The following is a 14,926-nucleotide window of genomic DNA, read 5'->3' on the forward strand; positions in this document are numbered from 1 at the left end:
GTGTTACTGCTGGCTTTGAAGATGGAGGAAGGGGCCATAAGCCAAGGAATGCAGGTGGCCTCCAAATACTGGAAAAAACAAGAAAATAGATTGTCTCCTGGAACTTCCAAAAGGAACCAGCCCAGTGAGACTGATTTTGGACTTCTGACCTCCAGAATTATAAGATAATAAATTTTTGTTGCTTTAAGCCACTAAATTTGTGGCAATTTGTGACAGCACAATAAAAAACTAACATACTTGGGTTCCAGTGCCAGCTCTTGCCCTCTCTTCCCCAGTCTTCTCATTCATAAAATGGGAAGAAGGGGGATTCGGCTGCTTAATGGAGAAGGGTGGCCTCTGCAGCTCTCTTTGGCCCCAGGCTGTGACAACACCAAACGTCTACCAGCACTGTGCCACATTTGCCGAGCCTGGCCCTGGCCTCTATCTCCAACCCAGAAGGAGGCCGAGGGGGAGACCACAGAGTGCCCAGATGTGACCCTGGACTAGTTACCTAACCTTTCTGAGGTTCAGGGTCAGAAGAGCTAATGTGTCTGAAAGGGTAGCATCCCCAATATTAGACCTAAAAGGATTAATCCAGAATGGCCTGTGGAGGGAGAGTTGCTAGTCACCCAGGGATCCATTTTCAAGTAGGATTCCAATTGGGAAGTAACTTCCCAACCAGAGGAACAGGAACCGCGCTGACCATGGAGCTCTGAAAATGTTGCAGGCGGTGGGGGACCTGGGGGCAGGGAGCAAAGAGACCCAGATGTGGTGAGCCCAGGGCTGAGGCAGCTCCAAGGCCAGGCGCCAGGCAGAGGCCCCTCTCCCGATTGGAGGGGCAAGAGGCCAGCAGAGTCACATAGAAAGCAAATGATGATCAAGAGCCAGGTCTTCCTGGGCAATGTTACTACTAGGTCATAGCCAGCCCTGCACCACCACCACCCCCTCAGCTGGGCTCCCCAGGCTGTGAGGCACCCCAGGGCAGGGACTTTCCCTCATTTGCCTCTGAAGCCCCCGGGCTGGCAGGGAGAGACACAGCTGGCTGCTCAAAGACAGCACTTCCCCCCAAATACCAGACGAGGTCATTGAAAGGGACTCAGGGTCCAAGAAATTGGAAAATACTGCCCATGGCACCCCTCCTAGAAATTCACACCCCCAATTAGCATGCTTCATGAGAAGTCCTACAGCAGCCAAGAAGCCAAGGGACCGCACTTGACCCAGAAGTTCCCAAATTTATTTGGCCGCAGGAAATTTTGACTCACGTAAGACTGATTAAGAACCCCAACAAGTGTGCCTCCATGGAGCGCACTAAGAAATTCTGACCCACATGGTAGAAGTGAGTCACGGAGTGGCTGAATGAATGAGCGAATCATCACTTAATTAAGTACTAGGTGAATGAATGGAAGGAAAGAAGGAAGGAGGGAAGGAAGGAAGGAGGGGAGGAAGGAAGGAAGAAGGGAAGGAAGGAGGGGAGGGTAGATGGGAGAGTGCAAAGGTGATTGTTGCCATCTCAGTTCCCCCAAAAGCCGTCCCTGCCCAAGGATTTGGGTATAAATCGTTTATTTAGGAGGCAAGCCCAGGAAACACAGTGAAGGAGTCAGGAATTAAGACAAGGGAGGGAGAAGAGGCAATGAAGGGTGCATTAATGAGCAGGTTACTGCTGCGGGCAACAGGGGCGATCCCCCCCGGGACCCTCCGAAAGATGGTATACAACACACCTCTGACCATCCCACCAAGGGCAGGCAGCTGGGGTTGCTATCCACTGACCCTCCTTGTTGGTTGAGGGCGTTAACTCCCTGGCACTCGCAGCCTGCCCCGCCCACCAGCAGAGCAGCTCCTGCAGCCAGAGAAGACTCTCAGGAGGAGGCGTAGGGAGCCTCAGAGGGTGATATCAGGAGTGGGCTGAGGGTCATGGGCGGCACTGGCAACATCTGCTGCAGAGGTGGGTTGAAAGGATGCAGCACCAATACGCCCGGCTTTCCCTTCTGTTCTTGGGACAAGGTGAGGACCCAGCCTGACTTCAGCTCTGTTCCCCTGGGAGGAGATGGGACAGGGAGCTGAGCACAGCCCAGCCACCCTGAGATTTCAGCTCCCCCAGAGTGACAAGCAGTGGAGGCCACACTGAGCATAGCTTTCTCTTTTGCCAGCACAACTTCCTCCTCAGCTTCCTGACTGAGCGCTGGGGCGGGACAGAGGCAGGACAGCCTGGCCTGGCCTGGGGAGGACCACAGGACTCTCTTCCGCATCCAGTCCCTCGGAGCCACCATGAGCCGGCCCCCTTCCCCGGGCGCAGGCCAGGCTGCTCCAGAGACCCTCCTGGGTGACCTCCTCAGCTACTACCGGGAGGGGGCAGGGGCGGGCCGGCTCCGGGTCTGCAGGCAGGCAGCCCTCACCCACAGGGCGCAGCGGCTCTTGGACACGGTGGCCCCTCCTCAGCTCTATCTGCCTGAGGATGTGGGCCCTGATCTGGGGGCCACTCACTCCCAGGGGACGCCCAGCTCTGCCCAGCACGTCTGCCACAAACTGGTGCAGGCACTAGAGTTCCTGGAGCTCATCTCTGTCAACCTACTTCTGTTTCCCTGGAGGAAGGAAATCAGGTCCCTGAAGGTAGGCACCGCCATGCCCTGAGCAATGGGGTCTCGGGAGGGGCTGGCTCTGCCCCGGGGGGGCAGCATGTCCACCAGGCCCACTGACTTTGGTCCCATTTTACAGTTGGAGAAAGTAGGAGCAAATGAGGTTAGTGCAACTTATCTATGGTCACCCCCTAACAAGCAGCACAGCCAGGGTCACACTGAAGCAGTGCAGCTCCAGACCACCACGTAAACCGTCTCTCTAAAGAGAAGGAGCCGAGGGGCCCAGAAGAAACAGGGGCAGGACTTTGGCTGTGGAAAGCCACTGGAAGGCTTCCTCTCTTCTGGCTCCAGGCCTGGACTGCTGGGTTGGGAGCCAGGACACCAGGGCCTCACCCCAGCCTGGTCATTCTCTAGTTGTGTGACTAGGTGCTGTCCTGCCTCTGGGCTTCAGTGTGCCCTTCTGTAAAATGGGACAGAGGGTAACACAATTATGGGCCAGGATTCCATGCAGCCAAATGCCCTGGCCCACCTGCTTCTCAGGAGCCTCTGGTGCCCTGGGCATCTGCCCTTGGTCCTGCCTAGCCCCTTTCGGCCACTCTGCTGAGACGTGGCCCACCTCTAACGAACACCCCTGTTTGTTCCAGACATACACTGGGAACTTCGCCTACTGGGTGAGGCCTGTGCTTTCCGAGCACACCCTGCGCACCATTCTGGGCAGGCTGGGCTATGTGGCCACCTCCGAGGCTGAGTTTTCACTGGTCCAGGCCACCAGCGAGGAGGACACCAAGCAGACGGTTTTTGAGATCTTCCTGGCAAGAGTTGCGTGTGAGGCTGTTCTGGGAACCTCGGGCGGGCAGGTCCTCGGGCTGGGCAGAGAGAAACTGGCCAGGCCCCACCACAGGCACAGCTTGGACAGAAGGCCGGGGAAGGCTCATACCTCTCTCGAGGGGGCGAAGCTAGGCCCAGACCCCTCAGAAGGGGTGGGGTCTGAGAGGGTCCTGCCCGAGGGCCCTGATGACCAGAGCTCTCTGCAGGTGACCCTGAGCCTGCCTGAGGTCTTAACAACCCCCTACAGCCCCCTCACTGGCCCCCAGGTCCCTCTGGGCCCCCAGTGCCACGCCAGCACACGCTCGGACAGTGAGGAGTTCCTGACCTGCTACAGTGACCTCGTCCTGCACTGGACACCGTTGTTCCCCCAGGACCTTCCCCTGAGCAGCCCAAAGGGACACCAACTGCAGGGCCCCGCTCTGACCCCCGGCCCACCTTCAGGTGAGGCAGTCATCTGCTCAGGTATCAGCGGTGAGCAGCCCCTGGTCCTTGACGCAGCTCCTGAGAGCAGAAGGGTCACCATCCCCAGCCTGCTCTGCCCAACACCAGGTCCCCAACTGTCAGGGAAGTCCTTCGAGCCCGAGCCAGAAGCACAGCCAGAGCTGGCCACCCGTGGCACCGACACTGCGCCTCCAAACACCACCTCTGAGATGGACGAGCTCTGTGAGCGCCTCTCCTACCTCCTCAGACCCCCAACTCTAGCAGAACGTCCCAGGGGCTTCCCCAGCCCTGGGGGTGAGGAGAATGGACAATCAGAGCCTCTCGTGGAGCCAGAGCCAGCCAGTGAGGGTGGCAGCCCGGAGAATGGGGTCATTTGGCTCTGGAGGTCTACTCAGGCCCCCTCTCACATACGAGAGCCCCCCAGCGCTCATTATGTCCCCCCAGAGGGGCTAGAGATGCCTGTTCCCACGCGAGGACACCACTCAAGCAACAGCTGAGGCTGTCACACCCTGGGTAGTACAGGGCAGACACTCCGACCAGGCAGGTTGCTCTTCCACCAGGAAGAGGACTGTGGAGAGAGGTAGCAGATCTGGCGCCACAGCATGGGGAGTAGCAGTCAAACACACGGCTTGTCAGGCACAGGGGCAATCTGCAAATCCCAGCTGGTCTCGAGTTCCAGCCCTGCCACCTACTGACTGTGTGACTTTTGGCCACTCACTCTACCTCTCTGAGCCTCGTTTACCTCATCTGTAAAGTGAATGTGGTCGGACCTACCTCCCAGGAGGCTGGGAAGAGTTAGTGAGGTGAGGTGTGCGTGGCACCCCTCAGTGCTAACCTCAGGAGGCTTCTTGTCCCTTTCACATCCCAGCTCAGCGTGTGACATTGAGCAAGTCATCTTGCATCTGAGCAGCAGTTTCCCTCAGCATCCTTAAGGCACCTGTCACAGGGCAGATTAAGAGAAGAGATGGGTAGACAACCAGATATGTTGTATGCCCTTAATCCATTAGGGTCCACTGTCAGCCTCCCTTTTCTCTCAGCTAACTTCTGGATGAACAAGAACAAAAACACACTTAGGAACTCAGGGTCAGCTCACACGGCTGCTCTCCTTCCAGGGGTCAGGGGCTCCACCTATCTGGGCTGCAGGGGCCAAGACTGAGCCTGGAGTGGGGGCACCCCTCCACTAGCCACCTCCTGCCCCCATATATGCACATACGTGTGCAGACTTGCACACAAGTGGGTGCCTCTGGCACGGCACATGCACACACGTTAGGCATACCTCATTGGTACCCAGACAGAGAGAGCATCCTCCTCTTGCAGCCAAGAGCCTCTCTGTGGGGTGGCAGGTGGCACTGACCCACGGCTGGCCCTTCAGCTGCCCATCTGTAAGATGGGGAGGATGGCCCCTGCCTCCCAGAGAGGTGCTGAGCAGTAAAGTTTAGGTAGGCGAACTTTCTGGGCATACAGCAGGTGCTTAATAAATGTTGGTGCCTGCCTTGCTCTCCCCCAGAGCTGAGCATATGACCTCATCACTTTTAGTTCCTAAAATTAAGGGGAACCCCAGGTGGGAAGGATTTAAGGAGCATTGGTCCCACCTCACTCCCAGTCAGACAGCTGTCTACTGAGCCAGCCCCTACACAGAGTTTTTGAGACAAATCCATCCACCCACCCACCCATCCCAATCACTTAGCACAGCACCCAGCAGTCGACACTCATGCTGGCAAGTTGTCAGTGTCAGGAGGCCAGAGTTGGGTTGGGGACAGACCCCAGGCACAGCCTCTGTCCTGGGGAAGAAGAACATCAGGTACAGACTGAGCTGGAGGCAGAGGGGGTCAGGAGCCTCAGGAGAAGGGATAAGTCAGGAGGGGCCACTGACCAGCACCCAGGGCTTATCCCTTAGGGCACCTAGTCCTGGGTCTCACCCACAGCCCCTGCCCATTCTTTATTCATTCTTCTCTGATCATTAACATAATAAGCATGCTCATCCCCAAACCAAAACAGAGCTTTTGCTTCCCTTCCAAACTCCCCCCGTGTTCCCCATCCAGGTAAATGACTGCCACCATCTATTCGAAAGCTGAAACCCAATGGAGAAATCATCCTTGACTTCTCTCTCTCTCTCTCACATCCGTTATCCAACCCATCACTCTGTCAGAACAGAGCCCGAATCTGACCGTGTCCCTCCTCCTTCCACATGGCCCGAGCCACTTGTCTGAGCTGCCATGGTCTCTCACTCAGATCCCTGGAGGTTGGCAGCCCCCTCCCTGGTCTCCCAGCTTCCGCCCTCATCCCCTTGCAGTCAGCTCCACCCAACTGCCAGAGTCCTGTTAAAACCAAAGCTTCATTATGACTCTCACATGTTCCATTCCTTCCATGGGCTCCCAAGGCCACACCAAGCCCCATACTCTTGGCCCCTTGCTATCCTTCTGACCTCATCTCACACCCCTTTCCCCCCTAGCCCACTGCAGCCAAGCCACACTGGCTTCTTCTAGGTTGTCCCACAAGCTCAGCCCGCCCCTACCTTGCAGCCTCTGCGCAGACAGCTCCCTCTGCCCTCTCCCCACTCTGCACCCCCAGTTGCATCTTCTCCTTCTTGTTATTCACTTCTCACCTTAAATGTCACCTTCTTGGAGAGGCCTTCCCTGACTACCCATCTCTCCATCACATCAGCTTAGTTTAATTTCCTGCACAAAGATATTTTAAAGGTATTTACACATTTTCCATTTGCCCCACTAGAATATAAGCTCTGTGAGAGAGACTTGTCTCATTCACCACTGTTTCCAAGGATCGATCAGATGAAACCATCAGACGAATATGAAAACAAAAGCAAAAGTCACTATAATTTCCACCATTTGGAGATACCCAATGTTACAGTGTTGGTGGAATTCCTGCCAGTCTTTTTTTCTACATATATATATTAAAAAATTAGGATTGTAATATTTATAGTGTTGTTTTCTGCTTGTATTTCCCAAGAAGGGAGTTATTTTAACTAATTTTAGACTTAGAGAAAAGGTACAAAATAGTACAAAGTCCCTTCTACCCCCCCCCACCCCCCTGCTCTGTTTCCCCTGAAATTAACATGGTACATAACCACAGTATGGTCAAGAGGAAATTAACATTGATACAATATTATTAACGAAGCTACAAACCATATTTAAATCCCACCAGCTTTTCCACTACTATCCCTTCTGTTTTCCAGGATTCTATCCAGAATCCCACATGGCATTTGTTATTTTTCCTTCTTCTCCTCCAGTCTGTAGTATTTCCTGAGTCTTTTCCTTGTTTTTCAAGATCTTGCTATTTTTTATCAGAACTGAATACTGATCAGTTATTCTGTTGAACCTCAACAAAAAAAAACACCTCAATTTGGGCTTGTCTGGTGTTTTCTTATGTTGGAGTGAGGTTATGCATTTTTGGCAAGAACACCAAAAAAATGATGTTGTGGGGCCAGCCCAGTGGCGCAGCAGTTAAGTGCGCATGTTCCACTTCGGCGACCCAGGGTTCGCTGGTTTGGACCGCGGGTGCGGACATGGCACCGCTTGACAAGCCATGCTGCAGTAGGCATCCCACATATAAAGTGGAGGAGGATGGGCATGGATGTTAGCTCAGGGCCAGTCTTCCTCAGCAAAAAGAGGAAGATTGGCAGCAGATGTTAGCTCAGGGCTAATCTTCCTCCAAAAAAAAAGTTATGTTGTGTCCTCAGGGCATCTTATCAAAGGGTTCATGATGTCAGTATGTCTAATTACCGTCTAAACATCACAAGGTGGTGATATTTACCTTGATCACTTATTACTGGTGTTGGCCAGGTTTCTCCATTGTAGAGTTACTTTCTTTCCCTTTGTATTTTGTATTAGGGGAGGTGCTTCGAGACTATGAGAATCCTGTTTCTCCTCAAATTTTTGTCCACTAATTTTAGTATTGTCCACTAATTTTAGTATTACTTAGTGATAGGTAGATAGTGTCTGCAATATTTTTACTGTGGTGTTTGTCTGACGGCAATTCTCTATTTCCCTCTCTCCTTTTACGTTTATTAATTAGAATTTTATTGTAAGGAAGCACTCCCCTTCTCCTCCATTTACTTATTTATTCGAATGTTTGTATTAATATGGATTCATGGATATCTTATTCTGTGGGCCACGATCTAATACTATCATGATTTATTTTGTTCCTCCAAGTGTTGCAGCTCTGGCCATCAGGAACTCCTTCAGGTGGGCTCCTGTGTCTTTTTGACACGCCCCCCACTTTGTGTTGAGCACTTCCTTACTTTCTAGTACCATAAGATGCTCCAGGCTCACCTTGTAATTTCCCTGCTGCATCCCTGGACTCAACCACTCCTCCTAGGAGCCCTGCATCCTTTTGTTGGAGAATGATGTTTAGAGACCAAGATGCAGGTGCCAGGTGTACTCACTGTTAGTTGATGTCACTGCTTCTGAGCCCACTCAGGGCACAGAGCCAGGAAACACATGTATGTGTACTAACCCTCGTGTATACACACATAGCTATACTTCTGTATCCATCTATAACTTCAAAACCACGAGTTCATACTGATATCTCTGATGCTAACCCAACCCCACAGGGTCTATTGTACCCTTCCCTTTTATTTATAACTTCTTTCTCTAACAGTGAGAAACCTGGCTCTCATAATCTACAGTCTACTTACTCGTTTATCAATTCTAGAATATTATTCAATTCTAGTACAGGGCAGTTGGAGAACTGTTAACTGTACCCCTGTAAGAAACACTTCTAAAACTATGTTGCAGCCTTTATGAGAGTAATTGTTGCCTTTACTCTTCCTCTATCAGTCAAGGGACTGTTTTGCACGGTGACTTCGGTGAGTTATTTCCTTTCTCATCCCTTCCAGTATGGTTGTTATTCACTGAGATACTGCGGGGTTCATCTGTAAGTGCTGGCATTCTACTTTCTGTACCCCCTACATCCTGGTTGATCTTAATTGTTCATTCATTTGGGGGGGTAACGTGAAATATTACTCGGTTCTGAGAGTCAGAGTTATACACAAAAAGATACACTCACAGAAATGTCACTCCCTTCTCACCCCTGCAACCCCAAGCCCTTTCCTCTTTTCTTTCCAGCCTTTTCCCAACAATGTATTTAGCGTCTGGGTTATCCTTCCTGTGCTTCCTTTGCATCTGCGTATTTTTTTTTTTTTTTTGAGGAAGATTAGCCCTGAGCTAACATCTGCCATCAATCCTCCTGTTTTTGCTGAGGAAGACTGGCCCTGAGCTAACATCCGTGCCCATCTTCCTCTATTTTATATGTGGGACATCTGCCACAGCATGGCTTGCCAAGTGGTGCCATGTCCGCACCCGGGATCCGAACCAGCGAACCCCAGGCCACCGAAACAGAATGTGCAAACTTAACCACTGCACCACAGGGCTGGCCCCATGTGTATTTTCTTATGTCTCTCCTTTCTTATATAAAGGGTAGCATACTGTAGATACTCATTTGGACATTGCTTTTTTTCAGCTAACATGCAATATGATGTCCTGGAAATTGTATATCTGTTCAGAGCACTCTTCCTCAATCTTGTTTACAGCTGCATACTACTCCATCATGTGGATATACCATAGTTTATTTAACCACTTTCTTATGTATGGGTCTTTGTTTCCAATATTTTGCAAGTACAAATAATGCTGCAACAAATAATCCTGAGCATAGATATTTTCATATTCTAGAAAGTGTATATTAGCTCCTGGAAGTGGGATTGCTGGATTGCGATGTAGGTATAGATGCAGTTTGTTAGGTGTCATCAAATTTCTCTCCAGAAGGGTTGTACAAACTTGCACTGCCACCAGCAGTATATGAGAGTGCTTGTTTCCCCCCAGTCTTATCCAACAGAATGTGTTTTGTTTTGTTTTGTTGTCAGTCTGGTAGGTGAGAAATGGTATCTCAGTGTCCTTTTAATTTGCTTAGTCCATTAGGGCTGCTACTGTGTGGCTTATAAACAGAAATTTATTTCTCACGGTTCTGGAGGCTGGAACTCCAAGATCATGGTGCCAGCATGGCTGGGTTCCAGGGAAGGCCCTCTTGCAGGTTGCAGACTGCCGACTTCTTGCTGTGTCCTCATGTGGTGGAAGAGGTGAGGGAGCTCCATGGGGCCTCTTTAACAAGAGCATTAATCCCATTCACGAGGGCTCCACCCTTACGACCAATCACCTCCCAAAGGCCCACCTAATACCATCACCTTGGGCATTAGGTTTTCAACATATGAATTTGGGGGAAGAAACAAATATTCAGACCACAGCATTTGCATTCCTGCTAGTGAATCTGAGTATTTTTCATATGTTTTAGGGCCATTTTTATATCTTTTTTGTAAATTGTCTGCTCACATCTTTTTCTCATTTTTCTATTGGATTTTTGGTCCTTTGTTCTTCACTTTTTAAAAATTCTTCATGGTTATTCAGGGATATTAGCTCTTTGTGAATATATGTTGTGAATACTTTCTCCCAGTTTGTCAATTTTATAGTGTATTTTATCATATAAATTTTTAAATTTTTACTTAGTCGCATTCACTAATCTGTTATTACTCCTGGATTTCGAATCATAGAAAGTTTCTCCTACATCAAGCTTTTAAAAAAGAATTCATCCATGTTTTCTTCTAGTACTTGTACAGTTTCACTTTTACTTCTGGATCCCTAACCATTCGGAGTTTATTCTGGGGTACGGTGTGAGACATTGATCTACTTCTACTTTTTTCCAAATGGCTATCCAGTCATCTAGCACCATTTATTAAAAGGTCTATCCTACCCCAATGATCTGAGATGCCACCTTTATCATACACTAAGTTCCCACAGGCACTTACGTCTATTTCTGGGCTCTCTACTTGATTCCACTGGTCTGTTGGTCTATGCATGCACCAGTGCCACACTGTTTTCATTACAGATGTTTTACAGTATGTTTTAATGTCTGGTAAGGCTGGTCCTCTACCGTACTTTTTCTTTTTCAGTGGTTTCCTGGTTATTTCTGCATGTTTGTTTTTCTATGTGAACTTTAGTAGAATGGGTCTATCTCCATAAAATAGACTGTGATGTTTCTATCGGGATTGTATTAAACTTGCAATTTAACTTAGGGTGAACAGACATCTTGATAATGTTGAATCATCCTATCCAAGAATGGGATGTCCTTACATTTGTTCAGGTCTTATTCAGTGTCTTTTAGGAGTGTTTTAACATTTTTCTTGTATGGTTTTGCACATTTCTTATTAAATTTATTCTAAAGTGTTTCATCTTGTTACCATTGTAAATGGGATTTTCGCTACCATTCTCACCTCTGTTTATTATTTGTGTATGTTAATTCTTCATTCTCCTACTTCACTGAAATGTTACTGTGTTACTTTTATCATTGAGTCTTTGGGATACATTATTGTATTAGAGTTACTTCTCTACCCCAGCAGAAGGGAGTGCCGAGGCTGCTGGTGTCCTCCTGCCTCAGTGTGGGTGTTCTCAGGGATATTTCAGGATGGGGGCAGCTATGGGAGCTGAACTGCATGCTCCACGAGGGGAGGGTCCCTGTCTGTTCTGTCCTAGCACCTAGTACAGAGCCTGGCACAGGGTTGACGCATGGCAAACGCTGTCAGAAGACAGGGAGAGAATAGAGGCCTGCTTACAAATTGCCTGGGACTCCAGGGTAAGCAAATGGCTGTCAAGGATGCTGAAATAATATTCCCCCCACAACCCTGATGAAGAAGCATATTATAAAAGGAAAATGTGGGATCTCCACTGCCCCAGCTTGGAGCAGCAGACCAACAGCTTCCCCCTCCAGGAAGGTGCGAGAGAGTCTGGTCACCTCTCTGGCCAATTACAGAGAGGTGGAAGGGGTTCAAAGGAGCAGGAAATAGCCAGGCTCTGCTCTAGAGCCTCTACATTCATCATTCATCTAACTCACCCCTTCCGAGTCTGTGCAGCCCCTCTCCCTGTGAGGGAGAAAACAGAACCCCAGTGTTCGGGGAGGAAGAAATAGGACCAGAGAAGTGAGGTGACTTGTCCAAGGTCTCGCAGCCAATAACCAGGGACATGGGGATCCCAGCCCATGTTCTGACCCCAAAGCCCAAGCCCCACCCACAAACCCAGTGGATCCCAAAACGTAAGGTTCTTTAAAACTTAGCAATTGATCACTGCTCACTTTTCTGGGCATTTCCTAAGATGAGCCTGGAGCTGCCAAGATCTATCCAACCCTGGCTACAGAGAAATCTGCTCTGCGCATTAGGGAAAGTGTGTGTGAGAGGTCACCTGGGCCCAGGGAGAGGGAGGTCTGCCAAGAAAAGAGACAACAGATTAGAAAACCATCAGTTCGTTGTGTAAGGAACTCCAGGGCCTCACTGGAACAAGAAGAGGAGTCAGTCCCCACAGCCTGAGAAGCAGCTGTGTCTCTCCTGGCCCTCCCTCTCATATCATAGATCTAGAGTCCCCGTGAGAATGGGAACATTTTTAAAAAGAAAAGGAAGTCCAACTGCTTGCCCCATGCTCTGTTATCCCAGAAAGGCCATGAGGTACATTTCAGAGGTGCAATCCCAAGTCAGCCTCCACCAGGCCTGGGACCAGTTCCTACTAAACGGGTCAGTCAAGAGGGTCCCCTGGTTACGTCTCTGATGGAAAGTGCCTGTTACTGTGGTTACCCGAGTACTAAGACCACTAACTGTATCACGGCCCAGTCTTCCCGGGTACCTCAGCTGAACTAACGTTTATGGGGCACTTGCTGCATACCAGGCCCTGACCCGGTCCCCTCCACATGCCAGGTCAGTTATCCTTGCAGACTTGAGAAGCGAGCAATGCTCCATTTGATAAGATAAGATAACCAATGCTCAGGAGAGGTTCAAGAATGTGCCAATGTTTCTTTGAACTCCTGGATGTCCAATTCTAGAAAGCGTGAATCTAGACAGGTGGTTCTCAAAGGGTAGTCCCTGGACCAGCAGCCTCATCATCACCTGGGAAGTTGCTAGAAAACAAATTCTCAGGCCCGCCCCAGACCTGCTGAATTAGAAACTCTGGGATCTGTGTTTTAATGCGTCCACCAGGGGATCCAGATGTTCTGCAGCTGGAGAACCATGAGCTCAAGAATCCCCTAGGGCACCAGAGCTGGGGGTCAGCAGCAGCTGCAGGCCCCTAAAACAGTGCTTCCCAATGTGAGTTCCAAGAAACACTAGCGCTTCTGGAGACTGTTACAGATATTCCCCAAAGGGGGATTCTACTGTCAATCGAGTTTGGGACGGCCCTGGCTTAAACACAGGTTTTACCACAGCACTTTAATTAGACTAACCTTGTGCATCTCAGAGAGTACCCAGGTGGTGGTTCCCAAATTCCCTGGGCTACTACACCCTCTTTTCTCAGAACACCTATTATCATCTCCCAGGACACCTGTGTTCCAGGGAGCCCAGTCTAAGAAAAGCTAAGAAGTGCAGAAACTCAAGACAGCAGTAAATGCTGAAACCTATTCTGGATTCTACAAGATTAGCTTTCTCCTAGCTTCTTTTTAATGACAGCTTTTGCTGAGTTTACCATCTTATATAAACTGGAGGAACACAGAGTCACTCCAGCCTTAGGGGAGCGGTGGGCTTGGGGCTATTAGGAAAAGAAAGCCGCGTGCCAGTGCCCCTGAGGGCTTCGGTGAGTAAGCCACTGTGGAGGCCCAGAGGCACGGGGTGAGATATTATTATTAGATTCTCAATAATGGAGGGCTGACATTGCCAAGAGCTCGTCAATTATCTTAATAACTAACTCTTCAGGGTGGAGAGGCCAAGTGGATAGACGTCACTCATTCCACAGATAGTGAGCATTTGAAGTGAGCGCCTCCATCTGGCCCCAGGGCTCTAGGAAGATGAGGTAGTCCAGAGTCAACACGACCCAGGTGTAGACAGGTTTTGGGAACATCTACCTGCTCTCACAGTTGTCAATACCTCAGTCCTTCCCCAGGTCTGACGGCGGGAGTTTGTGGGAGTCCCAGGAAGGGTCTCTGACTGATTCCCTGGGCAGGGGACACTCACTCCTCATCTCGGAGAAGGGCCCAAGTGGAAATGAAAGGGGGAAGGAAGAGAAAGGGAAAAGGAAAAGCAGACTGGTGACATCATTTCCCAGGGTCCACAGTTAGTGAGGGCCTCCGGAGAGCCAAGCCATGGGAGTGATCAGACCGGTGGTCTCTGCCCTCACAGGGCTCGGCCCAGGGCGAGTGAAGCCCACGGGAAGCAGGCTGAGCTGAGGACACAGCAGTACCAGGCGGCGAAGAGGATGTGACATGAGGGCAGAAGAGATGGAGAGGTGGGGCCCAGGGGGCACAGCAGCACTGAAGCCAGATTTTGTGGTCCAGCCTGTGGGCGTCAACTTCCCTCTTGCCTTTCCTCCACCTCCAAGGCCTCTAGCCAAGTCCTGTTAGAAGCTTCCAGCTTATCTTAGTTATGCCTTGCAAAGTTGTGACTTGAATTAAAGTGTGAATGAGGGAAAGTATGTCCTCATGCCAACATCAGCTAGAGGGGGAGCTCCAGTGCCATCTCGCACAGTGAGGCCCCTGGAGCAAGGAAGCCACGAACCAGGATGTCCAACTCGGAACAGAAAAGCAGAAAGAGCCCTGGATCCTGACGGCCTCAGGGCCGCCACACCAGCCCTGGACTGCACTTCTTTTATGTGAAAGAGATACCCTTCTATCTCATTTTTTTTTAATCACCAGGCACATGAAATATTTCTGAATGGTTCTAATCATGTATTATAAATGTAAAATTAAAAAGCTTAAATGTAAATTGGAATGATCTCACTAAAAATGATGACTGAAAGAAAATGTATAAGAAAAGATTTTTTTGAAAATTAGCAAAAGTTAAAGCAGCTGAGGCAGCTCTGGGGCGTACTCACTTTACGCCCTACGGAACCCCGCCTCAGGGTAAGAACGGGGCGATACCAGCAGATCTGGAATGTTATTGCCCTGGCTTGCCCTGCCTGGCAATCCAGGCATGCCAGCCCCCGCCCCTTGCTCCTCCCGGCCATTCCTGGGAGTCCCTGGGGAGTGCCTCCCTCTGCTCGAAGAACTAGGCCCTGTGCCCACTATGTGCCATCTCCCCTTCTCCTGCCCACTTGCAGCAGTGTTCTTAACTGCTCTGTGACCCCTGCTGC

The 14,926-nt window shown here is 50.2% G+C and overlaps 2 protein-coding genes across 4 annotated transcripts in view; one reads left to right on the forward strand and one right to left on the reverse strand.

The window, feature by feature from the left end:
• The window catches only part of TK2 (thymidine kinase 2), a 43,775-nt gene that overhangs the window by 1,580 nt on the left and 27,269 nt on the right, over positions 1 to 14,926 (reverse strand). Inside the window, exon 10 of one of the 3 annotated variants that reach the window (XM_070612054.1) lies at positions 4,632 to 4,758. The exons of the other annotated variants lie outside the window; for them this stretch is intronic. Within the exon in view, the coding sequence (XP_070468155.1) occupies positions 4,750 to 4,758 (9 nt within the window). The 3' untranslated portion in view covers positions 4,632 to 4,749. Of the gene's footprint in view, positions 1 to 4,631; positions 4,759 to 14,926 lie in introns of those variants that run through there. 3 annotated transcript variants of the gene reach the window in all.
• On the forward strand, positions 2,245 to 6,752 carry LOC103542024 (spermatogenesis-associated protein 2-like protein). The gene is made up of 2 exons (XM_008508935.2): positions 2,245 to 2,586; positions 3,197 to 6,752. The coding sequence occupies exons 1-2, from the start codon at positions 2,245 to 2,247 to the stop codon at positions 4,316 to 4,318; spliced, it is 1,464 nt and encodes a 487-aa protein (XP_008507157.2). The 3' UTR covers positions 4,319 to 6,752.

The sequence above is a fragment of the Equus przewalskii genome, chromosome 3 (genome assembly GCF_037783145.1).
Source record: "Equus przewalskii isolate Varuska chromosome 3, EquPr2, whole genome shotgun sequence".
NCBI classification, from domain to species: domain Eukaryota; kingdom Metazoa; phylum Chordata; class Mammalia; order Perissodactyla; family Equidae; genus Equus; species Equus przewalskii.

Bases quoted from the DNA above. Each gene is read 5' to 3' on its own strand.
- LOC103542024 (XM_008508935.2), top strand. From the start codon at position 2,245: ATGAGCCGGCCCCCTTCCCCGGGCGCAGGCCAGGCTGCTCCAGAGACC. The intron at 2,587-3,196 runs GTAGGCACCGCC...TGTTTGTTCCAG, and splicing joins AGGAAATCAGGTCCCTGAAG to ACATACACTGGGAACTTCGC.